This window comes from Macrobrachium nipponense, chromosome 45, assembly GCF_015104395.2.
Source record: "Macrobrachium nipponense isolate FS-2020 chromosome 45, ASM1510439v2, whole genome shotgun sequence".
In the NCBI taxonomy this organism is placed as follows: Eukaryota; Metazoa; Arthropoda; class Malacostraca; order Decapoda; family Palaemonidae; genus Macrobrachium; species Macrobrachium nipponense.
In genome coordinates, this window is record NC_061105.1 from 1287147 (window position 1) to 1308744 (window position 21598).

At 36.8% G+C, this 21598-nt stretch overlaps 2 protein-coding genes across 16 annotated transcripts in view; one reads left to right on the top strand and one right to left on the bottom strand.

The window, feature by feature from the left end:
• LOC135214264 (solute carrier family 25 member 16-like) overlaps nucleotides 1-13413 on the top strand; it is a 24529-nt gene extending 11116 nt beyond the window's left edge. Inside the window, exons 4-8 of one of the 3 annotated variants that reach the window (XM_064248371.1) lie at nucleotides 365-559; nucleotides 803-959; nucleotides 2246-2387; nucleotides 8871-9059; nucleotides 10346-13413. In XM_064248371.1, coding sequence (XP_064104441.1) covers nucleotides 365-559; nucleotides 803-959; nucleotides 2246-2387; nucleotides 8871-9054 — 678 coding nt within the window. In that variant the 3' untranslated portion in view covers nucleotides 9055-9059; nucleotides 10346-13413. The other 2 variants (XM_064248373.1, XM_064248372.1) reach the window with 2 other exon arrangements.
• Nucleotides 13414-20245: 6832 nt separating this feature from the next.
• LOC135214262 (protein lap4-like) overlaps nucleotides 20246-21598 on the bottom strand; it is a 225576-nt gene continuing 224223 nt past the window's right edge. For 12 of the 13 annotated variants that reach the window (XM_064248366.1, XM_064248365.1, XM_064248360.1 and 9 more), the window contains one exon: nucleotides 20246-21591. In XM_064248366.1, the coding sequence (XP_064104436.1) occupies nucleotides 21433-21591 (159 nt within the window). In that variant the 3' untranslated portion in view covers nucleotides 20246-21432. The remainder of the gene's footprint in view (nucleotides 21592-21598) is intronic. The other variant, XR_010314317.1, reaches the window with a different exon arrangement.

Here is a 21598-nt window from a genome sequence, read left to right on the forward strand (position 1 = left end):
ATCTTTGTTGCTTCTTGGCAGAGATAGTTAAAATTGTAAAAGGTTTGGGGTTACAGAATTACTGTATGGTATATTTTAAATTCAATACAAATTGGCATTTATGTTTGCAGTGTTAGGCAAGATTGAATGAGAGTTACGTATAACTAGAAATGAATACGTATATGATGTACAAATTAAGATACGTATTTGAAATGTAGTCATTCCATAATAGTGACAAAAAACATCAGGATAAACAATCTTAAATATTTAGTTCGGAGGAACTCTTAGTTCTCATTTGAATTCTGTTTATTTTGCACTGTACATATAACTAAACTAATGACAATCTGTATTGACAAATAATGTGAGGATTTTCTTTTAATTGCAGTTATTAAATAATGTATGGGGCCACAATAAATATTTAAGCAAATCAACCTCTGCCATAGCAGGGTCGCTGGCAGGAGTGACGGCTGTTTTTCTAACGTATCCTCTCGACACAATACGTGCAAGATTAGCATTCCAAGTAGAAGGAGAACATATGTACACAGGCATTGTCAATGCAGCAGTAACAATTTTCCAAACTGTAAGTTATAGTTATTTTTAGTTTGTATATTGTAGGTTTTATGGATTTTGTAATTTAAAGATTCAGACATTGTATTCAACAAATTGTAGCAATTGGGCCTTGGAAATTACCCTTATCGTCCATGGGTTGCTATTTGAGATCTGTGTATTTTTTAAGACTAATTTATTTTTTTACCCAATAAAAACTGTTGATAAAACTAATTTGTGTACTATATGATTTAAATGTGAGATTTTTGTGTTCCAGGAAGGTGGCACTCGAGCTTTGTATCGTGGATTCTGTGCTACTATATGTGGGATGATTCCATATGCAGGCCTTAGCTTTTATTCTTTTGAAAATCTGAAATATATGTGCATGAAACATATACCTGAATATACCTGTAGACCATGTGAGAAGAATACAGGTATGTTTGTTAATGTGGAGTTGGTGGAGCTTTCGAGAAATCAGTTACCTTGAATTTTTATTCTATTTAAAATTGTAAGTAAATAAAAAAGTATCTTCAAATGCAAGTTTAGAGGACATTTAGTTCTACAGGCCAAATGGAGATTCAGGACCAGGTTGATTTCATAGGGCAATGTACCAGATGTCAAGACAGCCGCTCACCTCTGGAGTATAATCCTATGCAAAAAGCTAATGTTGCCTTAAATATTTGGTGCTATCTGACAATGATTAGCCTTTGTGTGTTTATCTGGATCTAGTTTTCATTTTTCCAAAAGGCAGCTTGCTTAATGTCAAAATTCTAATGTCTGTAGTAATTGATAGTGCTGAGATTGATTATGATGAATGTATGGTGACAAATTGTGTTTTGAATGTGTTTTATTATGATTGTAATGTGAGTTACAAATTCTTATTGTTCTTACGGAAATAAATTCCATCGCCTCTTACATAGGAGTACAGTATCCTCAGCGCAAGCTGGAATGATATTTAACTTGGTAACTAGATTGTTAACTGCTGGCCATGGTGGGTGATTGGGGGAATATCTGTCACACTTCTTACGTCACTAGTGAATTTTTTTGGCCAGTGTGGAGAGAGTTCAAGGTTTTACAGTTACTTCTTGATGGAGAAAGTGAGGAGCGATTGAGGACCATTGATTCTCTCTCACATATTTCAAGATGAAGTGTACTTACAAACCTCATTCATCAGAACATTCGGAAGTTTCTCAGCTTTGTCTGCAGAGGGACTGTATACCAGTTCAAAGTTAACTGCATCAGCTCACAGGGTTTTCACCTTGGTTTTGGTTCGGGCCTGCTTGAGAGCTACTGTATACGCTTGTTGCATTACTTGATGACTGGTTAGGCCTGTGTCTTATGTTGTGCACTGGCTCATCTCATTTTGACCTCACACACCCTCCATAACCACCAGTTAACAGCCTTGTTCATTGAAGTTCAATGACCTATCTAACTCATGCTCTGGTTTATATATCTAAGAAAAATACAGAGTATACTTTTAAAATTTATTTTTAAAATTCATTTTTCTCGCCAAGATACTTGTACTGCTGTATTGTTGTGTTTGTCTCAGTAGTTTGCATAAAATCTGGAGCAGAATTTTACCAAATGAAGTATTTTGTCTCTTAGTAAACTTCAAATCACAGTAAATATCTTCTAAAAGGGTGCACCTCTAGTACAGCCCTAACACATGCCATTTATCTTATATCATTTACTGTATTTTTAAAAATATGATTTTTTCCAGGAGGGTTAGTGCTTTTAATTCCAGCAAAGCTTTGCTGTGGTGGTCTGGCAGGAGCTGTTGCACAGACTTTTTCATATCCGTTTGATGTTACTCGTAGAAGAATGCAGCTTGCATGGATGACTGAAGAGACAAGAAAGTTTGGGTAAGTAAGAAGTATAATGTTGAATTCTTTGGTTATTAGAATGGTCAATCAAGTTGAGTATGTAAAGAATATGTCGTATAATGCAAGAAACCATAGTAATGTCATGTCCAACCAGAAATATTATATAGCATTAAATTATTTGGGATGAATCTTGCCTACTGCTAAAGATAGCTTATAAGGAGATATAAGGTATGTTCAACAGAAGTAAGTACGTACTATCCAAATGATAAATTTTATTACTGTATGAAAATTTATATTATTGTTATTGCCTGTGGTGGGAAGGCAATCCATAGTCTTCTGTTACTTAACATTGTAATATGCTTTTTCATTTGGATAATGTGTGTGTGTGTGTGTTCAGTAGATGATTCTTGGTTAGACTGTGGAATTGACTGTCTCTGGAGACGTAAAGATTATAATTATACCAACCTTAATAGTTAAGAGGGTTCATAGGCTAAGGACCCTAGATCAGATAAGATGTCACACCCTAGGTTAGGTTGGAGTAAGTTATGGCGACTTACATTTTTGGTAGAGATAATTTTTCTTGGTTATTGTTATTAGCCTTTTATATAGGAAATATCTATGTGTAACCTGTCCAGTTTCATAGTGCCCAACTGAACCTATCTGCAACTACAGCATTTAACTTAGAGGTACGTATCACGGTAGGTGGGAGGTCATACACGTGCTCCAATGACATCACCTGCTGTAACCCTTCCTACTGGTCAAGATCCAAATGTTGAAAGCCCTTTTTTATTTCTGATTTAGTATAGTAATTCTGTCAACTTTGACAAATTGAATGTAAAGAGTCACAGTGGATAAAATTTCAATGTAAACCACTGATTATTCTGATACAGAAGAAAATATTTACAAAAGTAATAATGAAAGAATCATACTACAAGGTATCCAAGGAAGATACCTGTTTGTCTGCCTCAGATATTACCAGATCAGCCAGGCAAAAATCACAATAGGCCATGGATTACAGGCAGTCCCTGGGTTACGACGGGGGTTCCGTTCTTGAGACGCGCTGTAACCCGAAAATCGTCGTAAGCCAGAACATCATCAAAATTGCTGAAAAAACCTTACTTTTAATGCTTTGGGTGCATTGAAAATTATGTAAACTGCATTATTATTGCATTTTTCATAAAAAAAACTTTCAAATATTGGTTATTTTGCATTTTTGGTGTCATATTTCTTCTGCCAGATCAGCATTGTGGGCGTCGTAACCCTGGAACATGCGTCGTAACCCTGGAAATAATTTCTGATGAATATAATTGAAAAGCACCTTAACCTTGGAACGTCGTAAGCCTAACCCGGGGACTGTATGTATTTAAATACCTAGGAAAAACAGCATAAGCTAAAATTACCACTTTCCAGAATATTTAGTACGAGTAAAGGAATGTCTGTGTTCAAGTAAGGTAACAGTAGCTAAGCACAACACAGCTTCTGCATTCTCACATGATGACCTAAAAGGTTGGGGTGTACATGTACAGTACACAGTTTGTACATGTAATACTTAATCTTTTACTATGTGAACTTTTAGAGGGATTGTATAAGGAGCATAAATATTTCTTGTTTAGGCAAGGCAAGATTAGTTTTCTAGAGGAAGCTAATGCCAGTTTATGCCACCGAAAAAGAATATCAGTAACAGGGTCTACCACATAGCTAAGAGTATTGCCTGAGAAAGTGATAAGAAATGATTACAATTTTGCACATTGGTAACAAGTAAGATTCGAAGTCCAGTTGAGTTTCTCCACTAAATATCTGATAAATAAGGCAGCCATTGGACATAAATTCAAAGATTCAGGGACAATTCCCAGCTTAGCTGAGAGCCAAAAGATACACGGTATTTTTATTTCAGGAATTTAATTTTAGATATCAAATTTGGGTGTAATTTAATCTCTTCTGCAATCTGTCATTAAAAGCCAAAAGTTCCTTTGTTGTCCTGCACTGACCTGATACTATGTGAAATTTTCACATACTTTTTTTTTTACTGAAAAACATATAGATGGTGTTTTATGATTTTGAGAGCATGTCTGTTGTAGTGGTAGCTTTCGCTTGATTGCACAGTATCTGGCTTTTTAAAATTTTAATTAGTAATGCTTTTGCACATAATGTAATTTTGTTTTTGCTCATTGTTTTTGTAGTTAATAGATTACAAAACCTTGTTGAAAGAGTTAATGCATTCCACCTTCCTACAATTTTTATCTATAATAAGTCAGATATTTGTTCTTTAGGCATTTTTTAAAAATAAAAATTGGATTTCCACTCATTAAGTTTTCACCTGTCAGTAGATGGCTGAAGAAAATATAGAAAGTAGCTGAGGAGTACCCTATTCAAAACTCACATGCAAAAGGAATTCTTCCACGTAATTTATTTCTTTAATAGGTTTAGTCTATCACCTCCATTGCATATTTCTATTCATTAATGGCATTGATTGATATGAATAATTACAATAGTTTGCCATGGAGAGATTTTCTTGTGAGTCTACATAACTGTTGCATAAGGCAAGCTTCTTGTATATTTTTATGATAATGAACAATGAATCAGGAATCCTTTTTGCAGTGATTTTGTAGAAGGGCATTGATTGATAGTCATTTCTTAACTTTTATGCTGATAATGAAGTTTTCTCTAAGAGCAAAAATTGAGTTTTTAGTATATTCCTTGATCAGAGCCAAAAAATTGAGTTTTAATATATTCCTTGATCAAGAGAGTACTGGACTAAATAAAATTTGTCTCTTTGTGCTCTGTACTGAATTTGGTTGGTTCTGGTGTTCCTATAGTTTCCCTTACAGCTGCAGGACTTGGGCTTCATTTTCATACAGTTTACATTATCAAGATTTGCATAAACAGTAGGTCATTTAAAGACAGATACAAAATATTAAGGTAGTGAAGTTGTCAGGAGTGACACAATGGAAGGGGGTTGATGTATTATTGTTCTTATGGAGTCTACAGCCATTGCCTTTTACATTGGTAGAATCCCTTGGGACAAGCTGAAATGGCCATTGAATTTTTATGGTAAGGTAGTTAACCGTTGGAGATGGTGGGTTTTAGGGGGTAACCCCCCCACTTTCCTCTTGCTTACTGCTCTTTCTCTGGTTAGCTCCAGCAGAGATTGCTTTTGCTTCCTCTTACTGAATTCGTGGATGTGGATGAGTAGCTTGATACTATTGCTTTCTTTCACCTCGTTTTTGTGTCCTGTTCATTTATTTTACATTTTCTTATATTTCTTGTATCTAGTGATTTTGTTTTTCCTGGAGATGGATGCAAAACATCACCAATGCTAGCAAGGGGTGGGGACATGGTTGACCATGTGATTGGCACAATTTTCCCATATAGGTATACCCACATGAGTTGTGTCTTATTGTAGGGACAGTGAATGTTCTTGTTTCTACTCTGTGAAGTATGTGCATCTTAGCCCTCTCCTTGGTTGGAAAAGTAGGACAAGAGGAGGAAGTGAGTGAGAAAGATTTCTCCAGGTTCCTCAGTGGGCAACTGTCCGCCGGTGACATTTTCAAATCCTTCCACCTCCTTTCTGTCACAAGATGCCACCTCCTCCTTGTCCCTGTACTTGCATCCTCTGTGCAAGAGAGTAGAGGTGCCACTTCACTGTGCCACAATGGAGGCCCACTTTCACTTAAGGACTGCCCCTCCTTACCTTCCCATCAGCAGTATCCAGGATGGAGTAGATGTTGGAATTAATGAGATATGAGTAAGGGCACAACGAACACATGTTCTAAGTAGTTTTAGAGTGCATCGCCTTTACTTCTCCACTGTGTGGAGATTCCCAGGGGGTGGATGTCATTGGTTGTTGAAAAAGTGTTCCTTACTTGAGTTCCCCCTTTTTTTTTTCAGGGTTCCCAGACCCAGGGCCTAACTTCTCCGGTCAACCTATTCATTAAAGTGATTAGGAGGTTACAAGAGCCATGGCATCTCTTGCTTGCATGTGCATCCGGGAGCATGACATTTTGTGTAATCCAATCCCTGATTCTGGCAGGTATTACTCTCCAGCCCCTCTTAAGGGGTAAGTCTCCAATTACAAAAGGCATTGGTTGTATCCCTGTTGGAACAAATAAATTTTTAAGGCAGTTGTAGTTTTCCTAGGTATACAAACCAGAGGCTTTTATTTATGTTGTACTTACCTCAGCCACCCTGCTCTGTCCCTGTAGTGGGGGAAAGAGTGAAATGAAGAGAGGGAGGCAAGTTTTTACTCCATCTCTACTAGTTAACTATCTTATTTCTAAGATTAATGGCCATTTAAGCTTGGACCAAAGGATACTCCTGATAAAAAATTTTGGCTCTGGTTTGTGTACCTAGGAAAAATATGAATTTCTCAAAGAATTATTAGCTGGGTTGCCTTAAATAGGAAGGTTTAAGACAGAGAAAGGATACGAACGTTTAAATATTGAAAGTTTCCAATGGTATGAATGATAGATAGAAATGTCACAGTATGTCCCTCTTTGAATGAAGCTGAGAATATTATTGGTCACTTCAAATGAAAGTCAAGGTCATATGAGGTATGGTGAATATTCAAGCATTGTAATTCATTGTTGTTATGGATGATTCATATAGTACTAAGACATTTCCCCTCCTGTATGACTTTTCATTGTATATGATGGAGAATTGTATTTACAGTGTTGTCAGAGAGAACCCAGTAATTATTTGATAATGAAACTAATGAAAGCTCTTGAAAAGTACTAGTTATATTTTATTTAGAAATTTAAAAAATTTAACTTTGGTCTCATAAGAAGCTTTAGACATTCTGGTGTAGTTGAGAATTAAATAACCCTTTTGATGTACTGAGAAAATTTTAGTATAACTTATTAGTTTTCTCAAAGCATGTTATATTAAGAGTTGAATTTTAGTTGCCTTTCATGAAGTTATGGTTCTTTTTCTATATTGTCTTTGTGTAGTGATTTTGCATGTACCAAATTTCTCCTTAAAATAGAAATGTTTATTCATTCTATGCTCTTTTAATGTTTCTTGTTTCATTTTCCATCTTCCATGTACTGGATGCTGGCTCATACAGAGAGTGAGTTGAACGCTTTCTTTGTTTATTAGTCTTAAGGAAGGTTGTGGTGTTGCGCAACATTTTTGTAAATAATTGATGGTTTGTTTTATAATTTTAGTGCTTCATGTCGTATGGTATTAGCTTACAAACTAACAATTACTTTTATTATTGCACATCTCATATAATAGTGATATGTACAGTCAGTTGAGAGGGTATATCATATAGTAAAATTTCATGGTAATACCTCATGGTTTTACAAATAGCTGCTTGCAAATTTTAACTTTTCACTGTCAAAAACTGCAATGCTGTTCTACAGAGATATTGATAAATTTTATCTAACTTAAAGATGATTTGTTTCAAGAGTTGGTATCCTACCCTGATACACTGTGTGGGTGATTTTTGTGAAAACTTAGAGATGGCTATATACTTATACTTTTCATACAGCGTAGCAGTCATATTCTCAAGCAAGCAGAGTACAGTATAGATAATTAGGTACAGATTTTGTAAGTGAACTTGAACAGTGTTATTTGTCTTTGGTTTTTTAATATTCTGCATTTCCCTCTTTTATATTGACATACAGAAATTAATGTTTCTGCCCATAATATTACAAAAAAAAATTATACTAGTCCTAACCAATAGAAAATCATAAACTAGGTTTATTCCTATGGGAATACAAAACTATTGCCTTTTATAATAGGAATTTCCCTCAGTGTGAGCTGGTTCAGCTGTTAAACTTGGTAATGAGGTAGTTACTGATGGTTAAAGGGTGAGTGGAGGAGGAATACCTCTCTCTCACCCACCAACACTAGCAACTTTTTCTTTGGCTGTCAAATATAGGTGATGTGTTTATCTGCTCTCAAACTGCTTGTTGTACTGGAAGAGTAGCTCGCCAGCCTTGTTTCTTTGCAGTTGCATTGTTTACTTTTGGATAGTACGGGATATATTGTCACTTTGGCTTTGGCCATATTTTAATGTCCCCCTTGTTTTGTGGGGTAAAGATAAACTTTGCATTGCTTCTTACCTCCATCCTGATAGGTAAGTCTCTTATAATGAAAGGCTGTGGTTCTTATTCCCATAGGAGCTAAATCCTAATTTTTAAAGTATTTTGTTTTCCCCAGGAATAAAAACCAGAGCCTTTTACATAGCTAAACTTACCTTTACCATCCTGCTTGGTCCCTGTGGCTGAAGGAAAAGGGACCAGTATCAGTCGGAGAGTGAGGGGTATTCTCCACTCGCCCCCTTTAATAACCAGTTAACTATCTTGTTACCAAGTTAAGAGACTATTACAGCTTGCACTGAAGGATAATCGTAAAGGTTCTGGCTTGTATACCTAGGAAATACGTATTGTTTTAAAGAAATTTTGATTTTTATCATTTACCTTATCAAAACTGAGTTTTGTTTATTCCAACCCCTTTATTGTATTATTATAATTTGTGTAGTAGTGTTGTAACAGTCTTACATATTTTACTTTCTAACAGCATGGGTATGGTAGACACACTGCGACTCATCTATAGAGAAAATGGCATTACCAGGGGCTTGTATCGTGGCATGAGCATCAACTACATGAGGGCCATTCCAATGGTTGCAGTTTCATTCTCTACATATGAATTGACAAAGCAGTTGCTTGGCTTAGACACAGGATTGAATATTAAAACAGGATAGGGAAGGTAAGTTTATCAGGGTAGCAGTTTACAAGAAAGTGATTGTTGAATGGGAAAGTATGCCACTCATAATTCAGTACAAATGGATAGTAGTTTATGGTGATGCCTTTGTTCTCAGAAATGTGTGATGTTAAAGCACTGACGATTGGAGTTTTTATTGGAGTTATAACTTCTTACGACTAGCAAGTATGGGAGCTTGAACTACTTCAGTGTCATTTCACAATTAATTTTCTAGTGTTAATCTTGTAGTATGTTATATAGGATTGACTTCTTTACCTAGAGATCATCATCTGTTTTTGCAAAATTATCATCTTCATAGGTTGTATTAGAGTATTTAATCTTGAATTGGTGACTGAATCTTCTATTATTTTTTTTCTGAATAATTATAGTTTAGGCCTTTGTCATTTCTGATCGTAAAAGCTAAAATGAATAACCTAACATACTACAGAAGGATTTTAAATTTACTTTAGCATAATTTTGTTACCTATCATGTCTAGATTTTGCAAGTTTATACACCTATAAGTGCCATGATGTCTTGAGTCTTAGCCTTTATCTTTTATCTGGGTCACGGTGCAAAGATATATTACAGTTTTTAGCTTTACATATGTACATTGAGGTGGAGTGAAAGGCATAAAGTATTGTGCAGTTGAGGGTGAATGATTGTTTTAAGGGGTATTGGTAGTGTGTGGTGCAAGGCCCCACCATATTTAGTTCCTTGACCTATGGAATAGAGCATGAAATTAAGAGGAGAGTTTTATGAAACGTTACAGTTCAGACACAAAGTGGGTGTAAATTTCTCTAGTGCAAGAAAGTACAGGCAACTTCGGAGTTGTAAATTTGAGCACAGGAAATTCTGCATGAAGGAGTTATGAGAGAAATAAATTAAAGATTATGAGTAGAGCAGAAAACCGCTGCAGCCCGTCAGTTGACTAGAGAGCCATTGAGTGTAGTGTCAGCATTGCTAGGATGTTTCCGTTGCTGACATTCACACAACTGGTGTAACGCTTAAGTTATGTTGTAGTGTTATAAGTAGATATACTTTACAGTAAAGTGTTGCTGACTGTGGAATGCTTGCATCCAGCAAGTTTGATATTAGTACAGAAATAGAAAGTATTATATTTTATCGTAGATTAATTTATGAAAATGTTGGATCATTATTTTATTGCTATATAAACTACTGTAAGTTATGTATTACTGCTGTTGAGTCTAATTTTTCCTGGTTCTCTCTGATATTATTCAGGAAATTTTATAGAAATATATACTTTCTAAATTATGTATATTTCCATTTGCAGGTACTGTATATGCGTTGAAGTACTAATGTTAATTTTCGTCATGCTTATCGACTCCTGAAGTCTAGGTGTTATGTTTCTGATACAGATTCATGTAAGAAAATTTAAGCTTTTTTGTAAGGTTGGCTATTGTAGTACTGTATAAAGTTATTGCACACAGAATTCACTTGTTCTTTTTACAAACAAAAAATTTTATATTACGTACTTTCCTCTTAGATTAATTTTTATATTGTATTTTTTCAACAAAGAAAAAAGTAATTCTGGCTTAGAACAAATGATTTTTATAACTTAAAAAGTTCATTAAAGCTGTTTTTTGAGCAAAGGTGTTTGGATAAGATCAGTCACAGAGTGAAAAGATATGTTTTCCTCACTTATCATTTTATTAATTAAAGATCACAGCTCCTCATTGTAGTTTTATTCAGTTTGAAGTCAAACATCTTGTTTTTAAGTATATGTTCATAAGACTGATGGTTTTATGTGTACATGTGTTTTGTGATCCTTGCATAATTTGCATAAACAATGGCATCTGCTCTTATTAATGATCACCTTTGCTCTGTGTTCTTCCAGAAGCACAAAGTCAATTGAATGATTAATAAAAGATTAATTTTGTGCTTCTAATTAGGTATTATTTATTGTTATTATTGTACTGTTATTTTTAGCAATAAGAGTATTAAATATAGCATTAGTTGTAGAGGTAGAAGCAACTGCAGCATTAGTTTTAGTGGCGGTAGTAGTAGTAGTAGTAGTAGTAGTAGTAGGAAGAGGAGGAGGAGGAGGGTTTAATATTACAGTACAGTATTATTGTTACCATTATGATAAATCCTGTTGCTGATGTTGTTAATGTCCGTCCAACTGCACAAATTAAGGCATTTGGTGAAACGCTTTTATTTTAAAAACACTGAAAATCTGTACATATATTCTCACACAGTACATAGTGAGTATTCTGATAGTTTCATTATCTTTTCATGATAAAGTAGATTATATTGTGAAGTACACCAGGGTTTTATTTCAGATATTTTGCTGAATGTAAACACAGGGCTAAAGGCATTCTCTTAGAATTCCAAGAATTATTTTCATCATTGGTATTTTCTGTAATCACTTTTTTTTTCTCTCCTTTTTTCTTTACTTAATGAAAATTGTATTCAGAAATGCTTTTAGTAAGTAAGTTGTATTTTAATTGTTTATGCTGTTTGAAAGAGCAGCTCTTCAGTTAATAAAAACTTGGGCCTTTAATAGTTTTGTGCTGAAATAATAGTGTTGTAACTCATTTGTAATATTTCTAAATGGAATAGGAGTGCATTTTGATAACCTGAGTGCCAAAAATGTTAAATATTTGAGCAAATTGAAACTTAGTAGAGCACCAAGAAAAGGCTTTATCTTAATGCTGAAGGAATGTAGACAGGATGATAGTACAGTAACATAAAAATCATGAGAACATGTATTTTTATCATTTTGTATCGTATAAAGTGCTGAAGACGTGCATCTATCATTTTATTATTACATTAGTTTTTCAATCTACAGTGCAAAAAGCATAATACCCCTTTGAAGCATGTTAAGCTCTGGTGGTTGGACGTGACAGAATGAGTACATGTTATCTCCTAGAAGTAACCTTCCAGTTGGTTCCAAGGTATTTTGCAGGAACCTTCTACAGGTTTTAATTCTGGAGATTAGTAAGATATAGTCTTTTATTACCATCTGTTTTCCAGTAATCAAGCTGTGCAATTTAGTTTTGTTTTGCATTGACAGTTCTTTTTACTGTACAGCTCAGTTTAATATTTGAATCTTAAATGGGGAAATATAAGTTTGTTGGAATGAATTTTTGCTTTGATTAAAATTTTGAAGGTGGGTGTTACACTGATGCATAATTGCAAGAATGGTATACACTGTAGAAAAAAAGCATAATATATGATCTGGCACTGTTCCCCCCGCTCATTCTCACTTTTTTATGTTGACAGTGATGTATAAAAAATGCAACAGAAAGTCAGAGACATTAAGATTAATTTTAGTGGTGGGGAATATGAACTGTCAAACTAGTGGTCAGAGCGTTATGTCTCACGTCTCTAGAATAGTCCTAGAACACCTTTAAAATTTGAACATGTCTTTGCCTTGGGAAGTCAGCATAGATATACAAAAACTTGGTGAATTTAAAGAAATGTTTTCCTGTGGGATTTTGACAGTGCACCAACTGAAAATTCCTAATTTAACCTTGTATGTCACTGGGTTGTACAAAATGATCATCAAGTTAGGTCTAATAATGAAAATATATGGGAAGCAGGTGTCTCGTGTAGGATTGCTATGTGTACCATGCCCTTTTCAGTTTGCTACACACAGCTAAATGTTGTTACTTTGATTCCTTGGTGTGTAAGGTTATTCGGTGACTTTTGGTTGTCTGGTGACTTTTGGTTGTCCAACTTCAAAGTTTTCCTGCTCCACTGTTATCCAGTATTTTCAAGAAAGAACATTTACTGTTGGGCCACAAGGCCTTACAAGGGTAGATATTTTGATTGAAGTTATGTACTCATTTTAAAGAATGCTTTGTAGGTTTAATGTATTCTAATTTCTAAATTAGAAATGCAATGAATGTTACTAAAAGTCTGTTTAAGAAAAGCTAAGAGACATGAACTGTTTTGGATGAACAGTCATTAGATTGAAGGTACAGTGTGCAGTTGAAAGGAATGTAATTCAGCTTCTACAATTTTTGTAGTATACCCTAATGTTTTCACAAAATAACACTTAACCTGAGGAGGCAAAGTAAATTAAAACCCTACACCTTTCTCGCTCTCAAATTCAAGCTCGGTGAATGATATTCAGTGTAAATGCCATGTATTTACTTAAGGGAATATGTGAACCAGGTTTCCACTGGAAATAATGGTGTTCATTAAGGTCACATGTCTTAATTTAATCCAGTTAAGTGTATTATATCTCTTACATTTGGCTTACTCTATTTTAGGATGTGATGGAGAGAATTGTCATTATTTTTTGTTACTACATGAGGAAAATATTTATAAAGGGTTTTGTATAAAAGAAAAAACAAAAAATTATTTATGCAAATAAAATTTATGGAAAGATTATTTTTGTATGAGTTTTTGTGATTGCACACAATTGAAATACTTTTGATAATAGATTTTACATATACTGTAATTTCAGAAAATTAAATAAATCATAAATGAAAAATTCTTTCTTGGTAATAATGATGATGAAAGGAGGAAAGGTAGAGAAATGTTGAAGCTGTAGGGGAATACAGGTAACTCAGGTTGCATAGAAACAAAACAATGTAAATATTAAATTAACTTTTTTAAACCAACCCAGAAGGTATAGTGCTACTTTTTGCCATGAAATGGTCTCGGACAAAGCTATGACGAAGGAAGGACAAAAGTGATACTGACCAGCAAGTAGTACGTGTTGAACTGAATTGAATATAGAATTTAGGCCAAAGGCCAAGAGAAGGGACCTACAAGGTCATTCAGTGCTGTAATGGAAATTAACAGTAAAAGGTTTGGAAGGTGTACACGAGGGAAAACCACGCAGTTGCACTATGAATCAATTGTTAGGAGAGGGTGGAAAGTAAGATGGAAGAAAAAATTATAAAAGAGGTACCGTAAAATGAATAAAAGGGGTTGCAGCTAGGGGCCAAGTCACCCTGCAAAGAATCTTGAGTAATGCGCAGTGCACTGATGGAACTAACCCCCTTTTGGGGTTAAGATCTTGTAGGTAACTACTAAATAATTCTTTCTGTTAGTGTACTTTGGGCAGACTGCTTGAAACCATTTTTCTCATGTATTGTTTTTCCCCAGCATTTTCTTTTGGTTGCATATTAGGCTCTACTATGATCAATTTTCATAAGGGAAAACTACTATTAAGCAAGTTGTTTTTCTCCCCATTCCTGAAGGAGGGGTTCAATATGTAATGAAAAATAATGAAATTTTAAATCTGTATTGGTGGTTCTTGTCCGACAACACTACAGTGGTAGCTAATGTCAATAAACTGGGGGCTAGTGTCCCATCAACTTAACAACTTGACTGTACAATTAAGCCAGTGGGCAGTCTCCCATTCAGTAGATCTCTCAGCCACACAAATTCTAGGCAAGAGGACCATTGTGGCAGACAAACTGAACCCTTGGGGTCAGTCCTGGGATGGAATGGTCACTTCATCAAGAGGTAGTGGAAAGGCTATTCCATTGTGGGAAAGGCCCTACAGTAGATCTTTTTAGCCACAAGGTTCAGCAGAAAACTAGAAATTTGTTCTGCTGTTCCAGATCCCTGGGCTGTGCCAGAGGACACCCTACAACAAACCTGGGACAACCTGGAAGCATATGCTTTTCACCCCCTTTTTGCCTGACCCACCAATTGATAAATAGTGATGATCTCCCAGAACTTAAAGTTGACCCTAGTGGCTCCCTTTTGGCCACATGAAGAATGGTTTTTTGATCTCCTAACCTTGTTGATTGACACTCGGGGAGATCCCATCTGGCACAACTTTCTTTGCCAACCACACATAGAGAGGTTCCACGGATTGGTAGGGTCCCCATCTCTTCACGGCTGGAAACTATGAAGTATCTCTTGCGAGTGGAAGGCCTTTCTTGCAGTGCAGTGATTGAAATGTCTGGTTACAACCTGCCACTGATGAGGTGGATGCTTCTGTTTGGACAGGAAGGACTGGGTGGGCTATGCTCTTGAACTTAGTCTACAACTTGATCTGATAAAAACACCTTCGCTGCTGTTGTCGTCTATGAGCATGACCAGGTAAAGGATCCTTTGACTGGGTGAAAGATTAGACTTCTCCAAGTTTATCATGATGCCAGGCACGACAAAATTGGGGTTAGACTATCTCTGTCTTGGATTAATTTTACCTGGTTAAGCAGGTTATACATATTTACAGTATCTACAAAATGTATTTACAAGATGTCAGTTGCTGGCCTAGAACAAGTTTTGTGTTAATCACCAGCTACACTTGGAAGGATGCTCGAGCCAAATAGTAGGTTGCTCTGACTCTCCAGAGTGTGCAGTTAGTATACACACAGATGCCTCCTAGACAGGTTGGGGAGACCATTGGGACGATCATCAGGTAGTTGAGGTTTAGTTGCCAGTTTCAAAGAGGTGTCGCATTGATTCCCTAGAACTGATGGCTTCTTCCTGTCTCGGAAAATTAAGTTTCCAGAGAAGATAAGACATTTTTTTTATGGCACCTCAAATCATTGCCCTTTATATAATATAAAGTATCCTAGTGTTCCTCAGCGCAAGCTGGGAATAGTCATTAAGTGTAGTTATGCCTCTGTAAGCACTTATTTTGACGGTATTTTGGTGATCGACACCAATTGTGCCAATCACTCATGTCCACTATCCAGTAAGTCATAAGTTGATCAGGAGCATAGTGACCAGGAGAAAGGGATCATGGCTGTGCCCACACACGGGTTTTCCACCATCAAGGCTGAATAAGGTGTATGAAAAGATCCTCGCCCCCAACCAGTTTGCCATGGTCTATGGTTGCCAATGAGGTTATGTACCAAGAATTGTTTCTGTGCAAGATCATTCAATTAGATCCAGCCAGTTTGGTTAGTTTCTTCCTCCACCTCCAGCTAGTCAGAGGAAATATGACAGATTTTTAACCAATTTGTATTTTTCATAACTTACAAACCTGAGGTCTTAACATTAGGATAAATACTCTGCGCCAGCTGGAAACTGGTAAAGTTTAAAATAATTGTGTACGCAAGGGACTACTGGCATCTGTGCTTGGTCACGAGACATGTGGAGCCACCCACGTACCCCTCATTAACTCGTGACTCCGTTAGTTATTCTTCCAACCCAGGTTAGTTGATAGAGGGGTGGTTAGAGAAACCTTCGGTCTTAACATTAGGATAGACTTACTCTTGGTGGGAGGTAAGTACTATCAACCAACTCGGAGTTTGCCACCTTTGATCAGTTCTCTGAATACCAGAATTCTACGAAACAACTGACCAGTATTTCTGAATCTAAGACATATGAATATCATAGTCAGATTTCTGGGTTTTACACAATGTCATGGTTCATTGTGTCCGAGGAAGATAAGATCTGTTCTCCTAACAAACCAATTCATCCACTCATGTAGGTTTGTTATCATTTTCACCCCCTTGCTAAAGAGAGGAATGTCCTGCTACTGATAGGTATCTTACTGATACTAACCCTAACAGTATGGCCACTTCACTCACCTGTACCTTGTCCGTTCCAGCTTATGTTGGTACTCTCTTCTTACTGCCCTAAGTAAAGAAGGAGACAGAAATTTGAAAAGGAAAGAGGCCAGTTAACTCCTCCATTTCACATTCATACCATCATCTTAGACAAGATACCAACTGACCCGCCAGGGGTACTGGATGAGTTACACCATTTGTTGAGCAGCCACCAAAGGACCCAAGGAAATTGTGTCCCAAGGCCCTCTGGGCAACCTTAATACATACAGGAAATTGAAAGTGGGTTTTCATAACAAAGAACCCACTCTCAAATTTCAATGAACAGACAGACACCGCCTTAACATTGCTCCATTTTGATCTTCGATACAGTCACAGACCAACCGTCACGATCATTTTAACAGATATGTTCTTAAATGCCAGAAGGCCCATATTCCTCTGATGACCCTCTCTTCTGTATAACCTCATTGGTACAACTTGACAAAAAGGAGTAGGCTTGACCGATCGCCTCTGTTTGGCCTGTTCCTTTACATCTACCACCTTTATGTTCTAGGTGACGTAGTCCTTTCTATAACCACAGAGTACTTTGACAAAGCTGGCCCTGCTGAAGGTCTCTCACACATACTCACACGGTACTGAGCATGACTAAGAAAAGTATCTGTCATCACAACCTGTGCTGCATTGACTCATTATCCTGGATTCCAGGGCAAATTAGAACTGATGTTCCTAACTACTTTTGAGTCTACATCAAAACCCTAATTAATGAGTACTCCCACTCTACCAAGGTCAGAGGAAGACTCCCATCCACGGTCAGTTTCCTGTAACGTGACTGATGTATGTGGTTGGTGGTAGTCCGTCAAGTCTACTCTGATACAGAGTATGTTTTCACTTGACAGATCGGAGTTCTTATGTGCCCCATCTAGTTCACTGCTCCTGATTCATCTGAAGATTACTCAGTGTGAAGCGATATTCACATGCCCAATCACCAGTCTAATGTATACGTATCACCATATACATGTAATTACAGAGATACTTCCCTCTGTTCTGATAACCTCTCCACCAGATCATTGTCTACTGACCGAATGCCTTTAATGGACAGAAACCTCCTCTGTACAGGCAGTCACGGCCAAAGAGTCGTTATGTATATGTGAGCTAACGACCTTTGGAGTCGTGTTATGTCCGAGGTGACACTCTACACCCAAAAACTTAGAACTATTAGTTCGAAAAGGGATACTGATCAACCTCCAGACCTTGAGATATTAATTCTACCTATTGGTGGAGTCTCTTCCCTACATGAACCTGGTAGCGATGATTGTGCTACAATAAACTTTATCAGTCACTCATCCTGGGTCCTCCTTAATTACTGGAACCCATCCTTCCATTCGGGACATGGCGGAACAGGTAGAACCTAGAGTTTGCGTAACCTCCAGGTTGTTCCCAGTATCGCAAATGGAATCCTCAGGCTCCTCAAAGGGTGAAACCCCTGAGACAGCTCTTACATGGTTTTTCCATTATACGAGTTCCCCTCTGGACGAGTGGTTTGTGCACTTATCTGCCAAACCGGTGGTCCGAGGTCCTACTCCCATCTCGGCCAACACGGAATCAGAGAAACTTATTTCTGGTGATAGAAAATAGTTTATCGATATAGTGCGGTTCGGATCCCACAATAAGCTGCAGGTCCCGTTGCCAGGTGACCAATTGGTTCCTAGCCATGTAAAAAAAATATCCAATCCTTCAGGCCAGCCCTCAGCCCTAGGAGAGCTATTAAACAGCTGTGTTTTTGTAAAAACTAAGATACACTTAACTTTTCCAGTTATATAGATTATATCATAGGAAAAACCCCAGGAGAATGTCCTATGATAATATATTCTATTCACACGTCCCAATTATCCTCCTGTCCAAGGAATTAATCTGTTAACAGGATATGGCTTATTTTTCCACAAGTAATGTTACTTCGCAACCACGAAACACCTTATGCGGTGACCTGTTACAATATACGGGCATATGTTCAATATGCTACCCTCCAAAGGGAAATCCTATATTGCCAGAAACCATCATGGTGTTATTCTCGAGTAACCTAGCCCAGAATTGGGAAACTCCCCACTTTCCCCTACCAGATATGATGGGATTCTAATGCCTTTCCCCAGCCAACTGAAGCTCGAACCCTCTAAGTTAGGTTCATGACTTCAATATAGAAACTAGACCAGTATGGAAGAGACCCATTTGCAGATTCCAGGTTAACCTAGCCAACAGCCACTTGGACTAGTCTAAGTAGATATAGTCAATTAAGAATTGACTAACTTATTTTAAGTTGGCAAGACCAGGTTGACCCTGGCTTGGTTAGGTTAGGCTATGTTAGCCCTTCCAATTAGGCTAGGACCCTGGTTTGGTTAGGTTAGGCTATGTTAACACTTCTAAATAGGCTAGGACCCTGGTTTGGTTAGGTTAGGCTATGTTAACTCTTCCAATTAATCTAGGCTAACTGCTCTATCACTTAGGGTAGGTTAAGTCCATCCAAGATGTACTCTTAACTAGGCTAAGCTAGTACTATAGACTAGCTTAATCTAGAAACCAAACGACTTAGGTTAGGGTAAAGTCGTTCAAGAAAGTTTGGGCTATCCATGCTAGACTACAACCACGACCTTCTAGGCTGAGGTGGTAAAAGTGTTTCGAATGGGTAGCCTAGGCACTAGTCTATGCTCGGCTATACTTATAACCTTACTAATTCGCCCAGCCTAAGATAGTAAAGGCATGTTCAAGCAGCCAGACCATGTTAAGTCATCAACCCACTGTTAGGCTAAAAGGTATGACCCAATTATCCTGGCTATAGCATCTTCGGTTACAAGTGCCCTACTTGGGCTTGTCTACCTTAAATGGCAAAAGAAAGACGTTCACCTTTCCCTTTTGACTTAAGCTTCCATGCGATTTCATTAAAGAATCTTACGTGGGTGCTTTAGCAACTAAGCAGGTAGACCCAGATCTGACGCACTTGATTCCCAGTGTCGCTCAGTCGGCTTCGTTCCAAGTTTTTATCTTTTCAGATGGAAGTGATGTCTTTGGAGTCAACAAACATGGACACACTCCATTCAGATTCTTGGCTGAACCTTTGGTCTTTACTGCAGCCTGTATGTCCTTCTCAGGCAGTCTTACTCCTAATGGGAATGCTGCCTTCAAGGGACTGCTGCGGTCTAGTGGCAAAGTCATTACCTATCTCACCCACCAGATGGCAAACCTGTGGTCCAACCTGGTCCTAAAGAGAAGGGATGCAGTAATACCTCAACACTAGTACTGGGATGGAGTCTGTATTAACATGAAAACATGTTTCCCCACATCTAAGGACAGTCAACTTGAAGCATCTCATAAGCTTCATTAATATTTATGGTTTATGAGACAGAATACTCCCTCAATTGGCAACAAGACTTACCTGGCATGGTCATTGTTTATCTGTAATGGTGCCCACTGGCCTTTAAAGCATGCATTAAGTAAAAGGTTTCTGTTTATGGAACATGAAAATATTCTTTTTTACACTAGTATTGTCAGTTTACTTATCTTTTGCCACTCTTCCAAGCTTCAGATCCTTTAAAATTGTTGCTACTAAAAGGCCCAGTTATTACCAAGGAGGCAAGTCTTATCATTTGCAGGGAGGTCGCATTACTCTTCTGAGCCAAGGTAGGCCACAACTAAGCCTTGTTTTTTTAATTTTGTGTCTTAAAGTTCTGTTTAATGTTTTCACTGAAACAATATTTAGCATAACACTTTATTTACAAAAGGTTATGGTCACATATGAACAAGGCGCTCTCTCTCTCACTCATATTCTCACTGTGCCTGAATAGCTGCACTAGTGGGACATGATCTATATATATAAAAAAAGGGGAAAATAAATGATCAATGGCCCTATTTGACAGAATAACCCTATTTAACAACATAATCACAAACTATGGTCATTAATGTTTAAAATGAAGCACTGCTAATAAAGTATTCTAAAACTGATGGAATGGACTGGTATTCCTCTCAAAACAGTGAGAAAACTTTCAGAACAAACTATTTCAAAACTTAATATTAAGGAAACAACTTAAAAAACCATAGTTAAAAGTAAAATGACTGACATTCCAAATACAAACTGCCTGATGCTTAAAATGGGTGTTTGTATAATAATCTTCTTTTATAAAATCCTTATAAAACACTCTTGATCTATACTAGAATAGTTCAATGAAATATTTACATCTGCATACATCACTATGAACTGACTCCTGAAATATAAAACTTTATAGATTGTTTATCCACAATATGGGAACAACTCTTCCAGCCTGCATTTACACTGACCAAACAATTAAGCGCTTGACAATGCTTTAGAGCTTACAGCTAAAGCTTTGCAAACTTTGTCACTTACAAAATAGATATTAACAATTTATGCCTTTATAATCATTACCCATCTTAAATGCAACTATATCCATCTGCCAGAAAATGCTGCTGGAAAGTATATTTACAAGCATAATCAAGAGGTAATTGATTTCAAGGCTAGTAATTTAAAAAATAATCATACAATAAATGCTTGGTCATGACAATTAAAGCTAGTTATTTGAAATTTCTTTTCAAAATCACAGGTGACTAATATTATGATGAATAAAAATGATCTGGATCACAAGCAATTTACAAATTACAAAACCAATACGGCTGCACTTCCACATAATCACAATGGGAAACATATCAATGAGGTTTATTTGAGAGGCATTTGGTAAGCACTGATATGTATCTCCCTTTGACAGAAGTTGCTCAAAATCCATTAAAATAATACAGTATAAATCTATACTGGAAGTATATATATGTCACCACACTTCTTTACTATAAAAAAGGGGTCTTGATGTCTATCCATAAACATCATGAATGAAACTGTACATTAATTCCTCCAACTACACAGCTCTGTTGGATGTCAACGTTTATCATTTGCATTTTCATCAGGAGTGGTTGGGGTCTGAGGTAATGGAGTAGAAATTTCTCTATCTGATTCATCTGTGGACATAGCTACTCCATCACCATGAATTTCGTCAGTTGAATTTCCTGTAGAATCATCATCAATAGACATTTGTACCTTCATC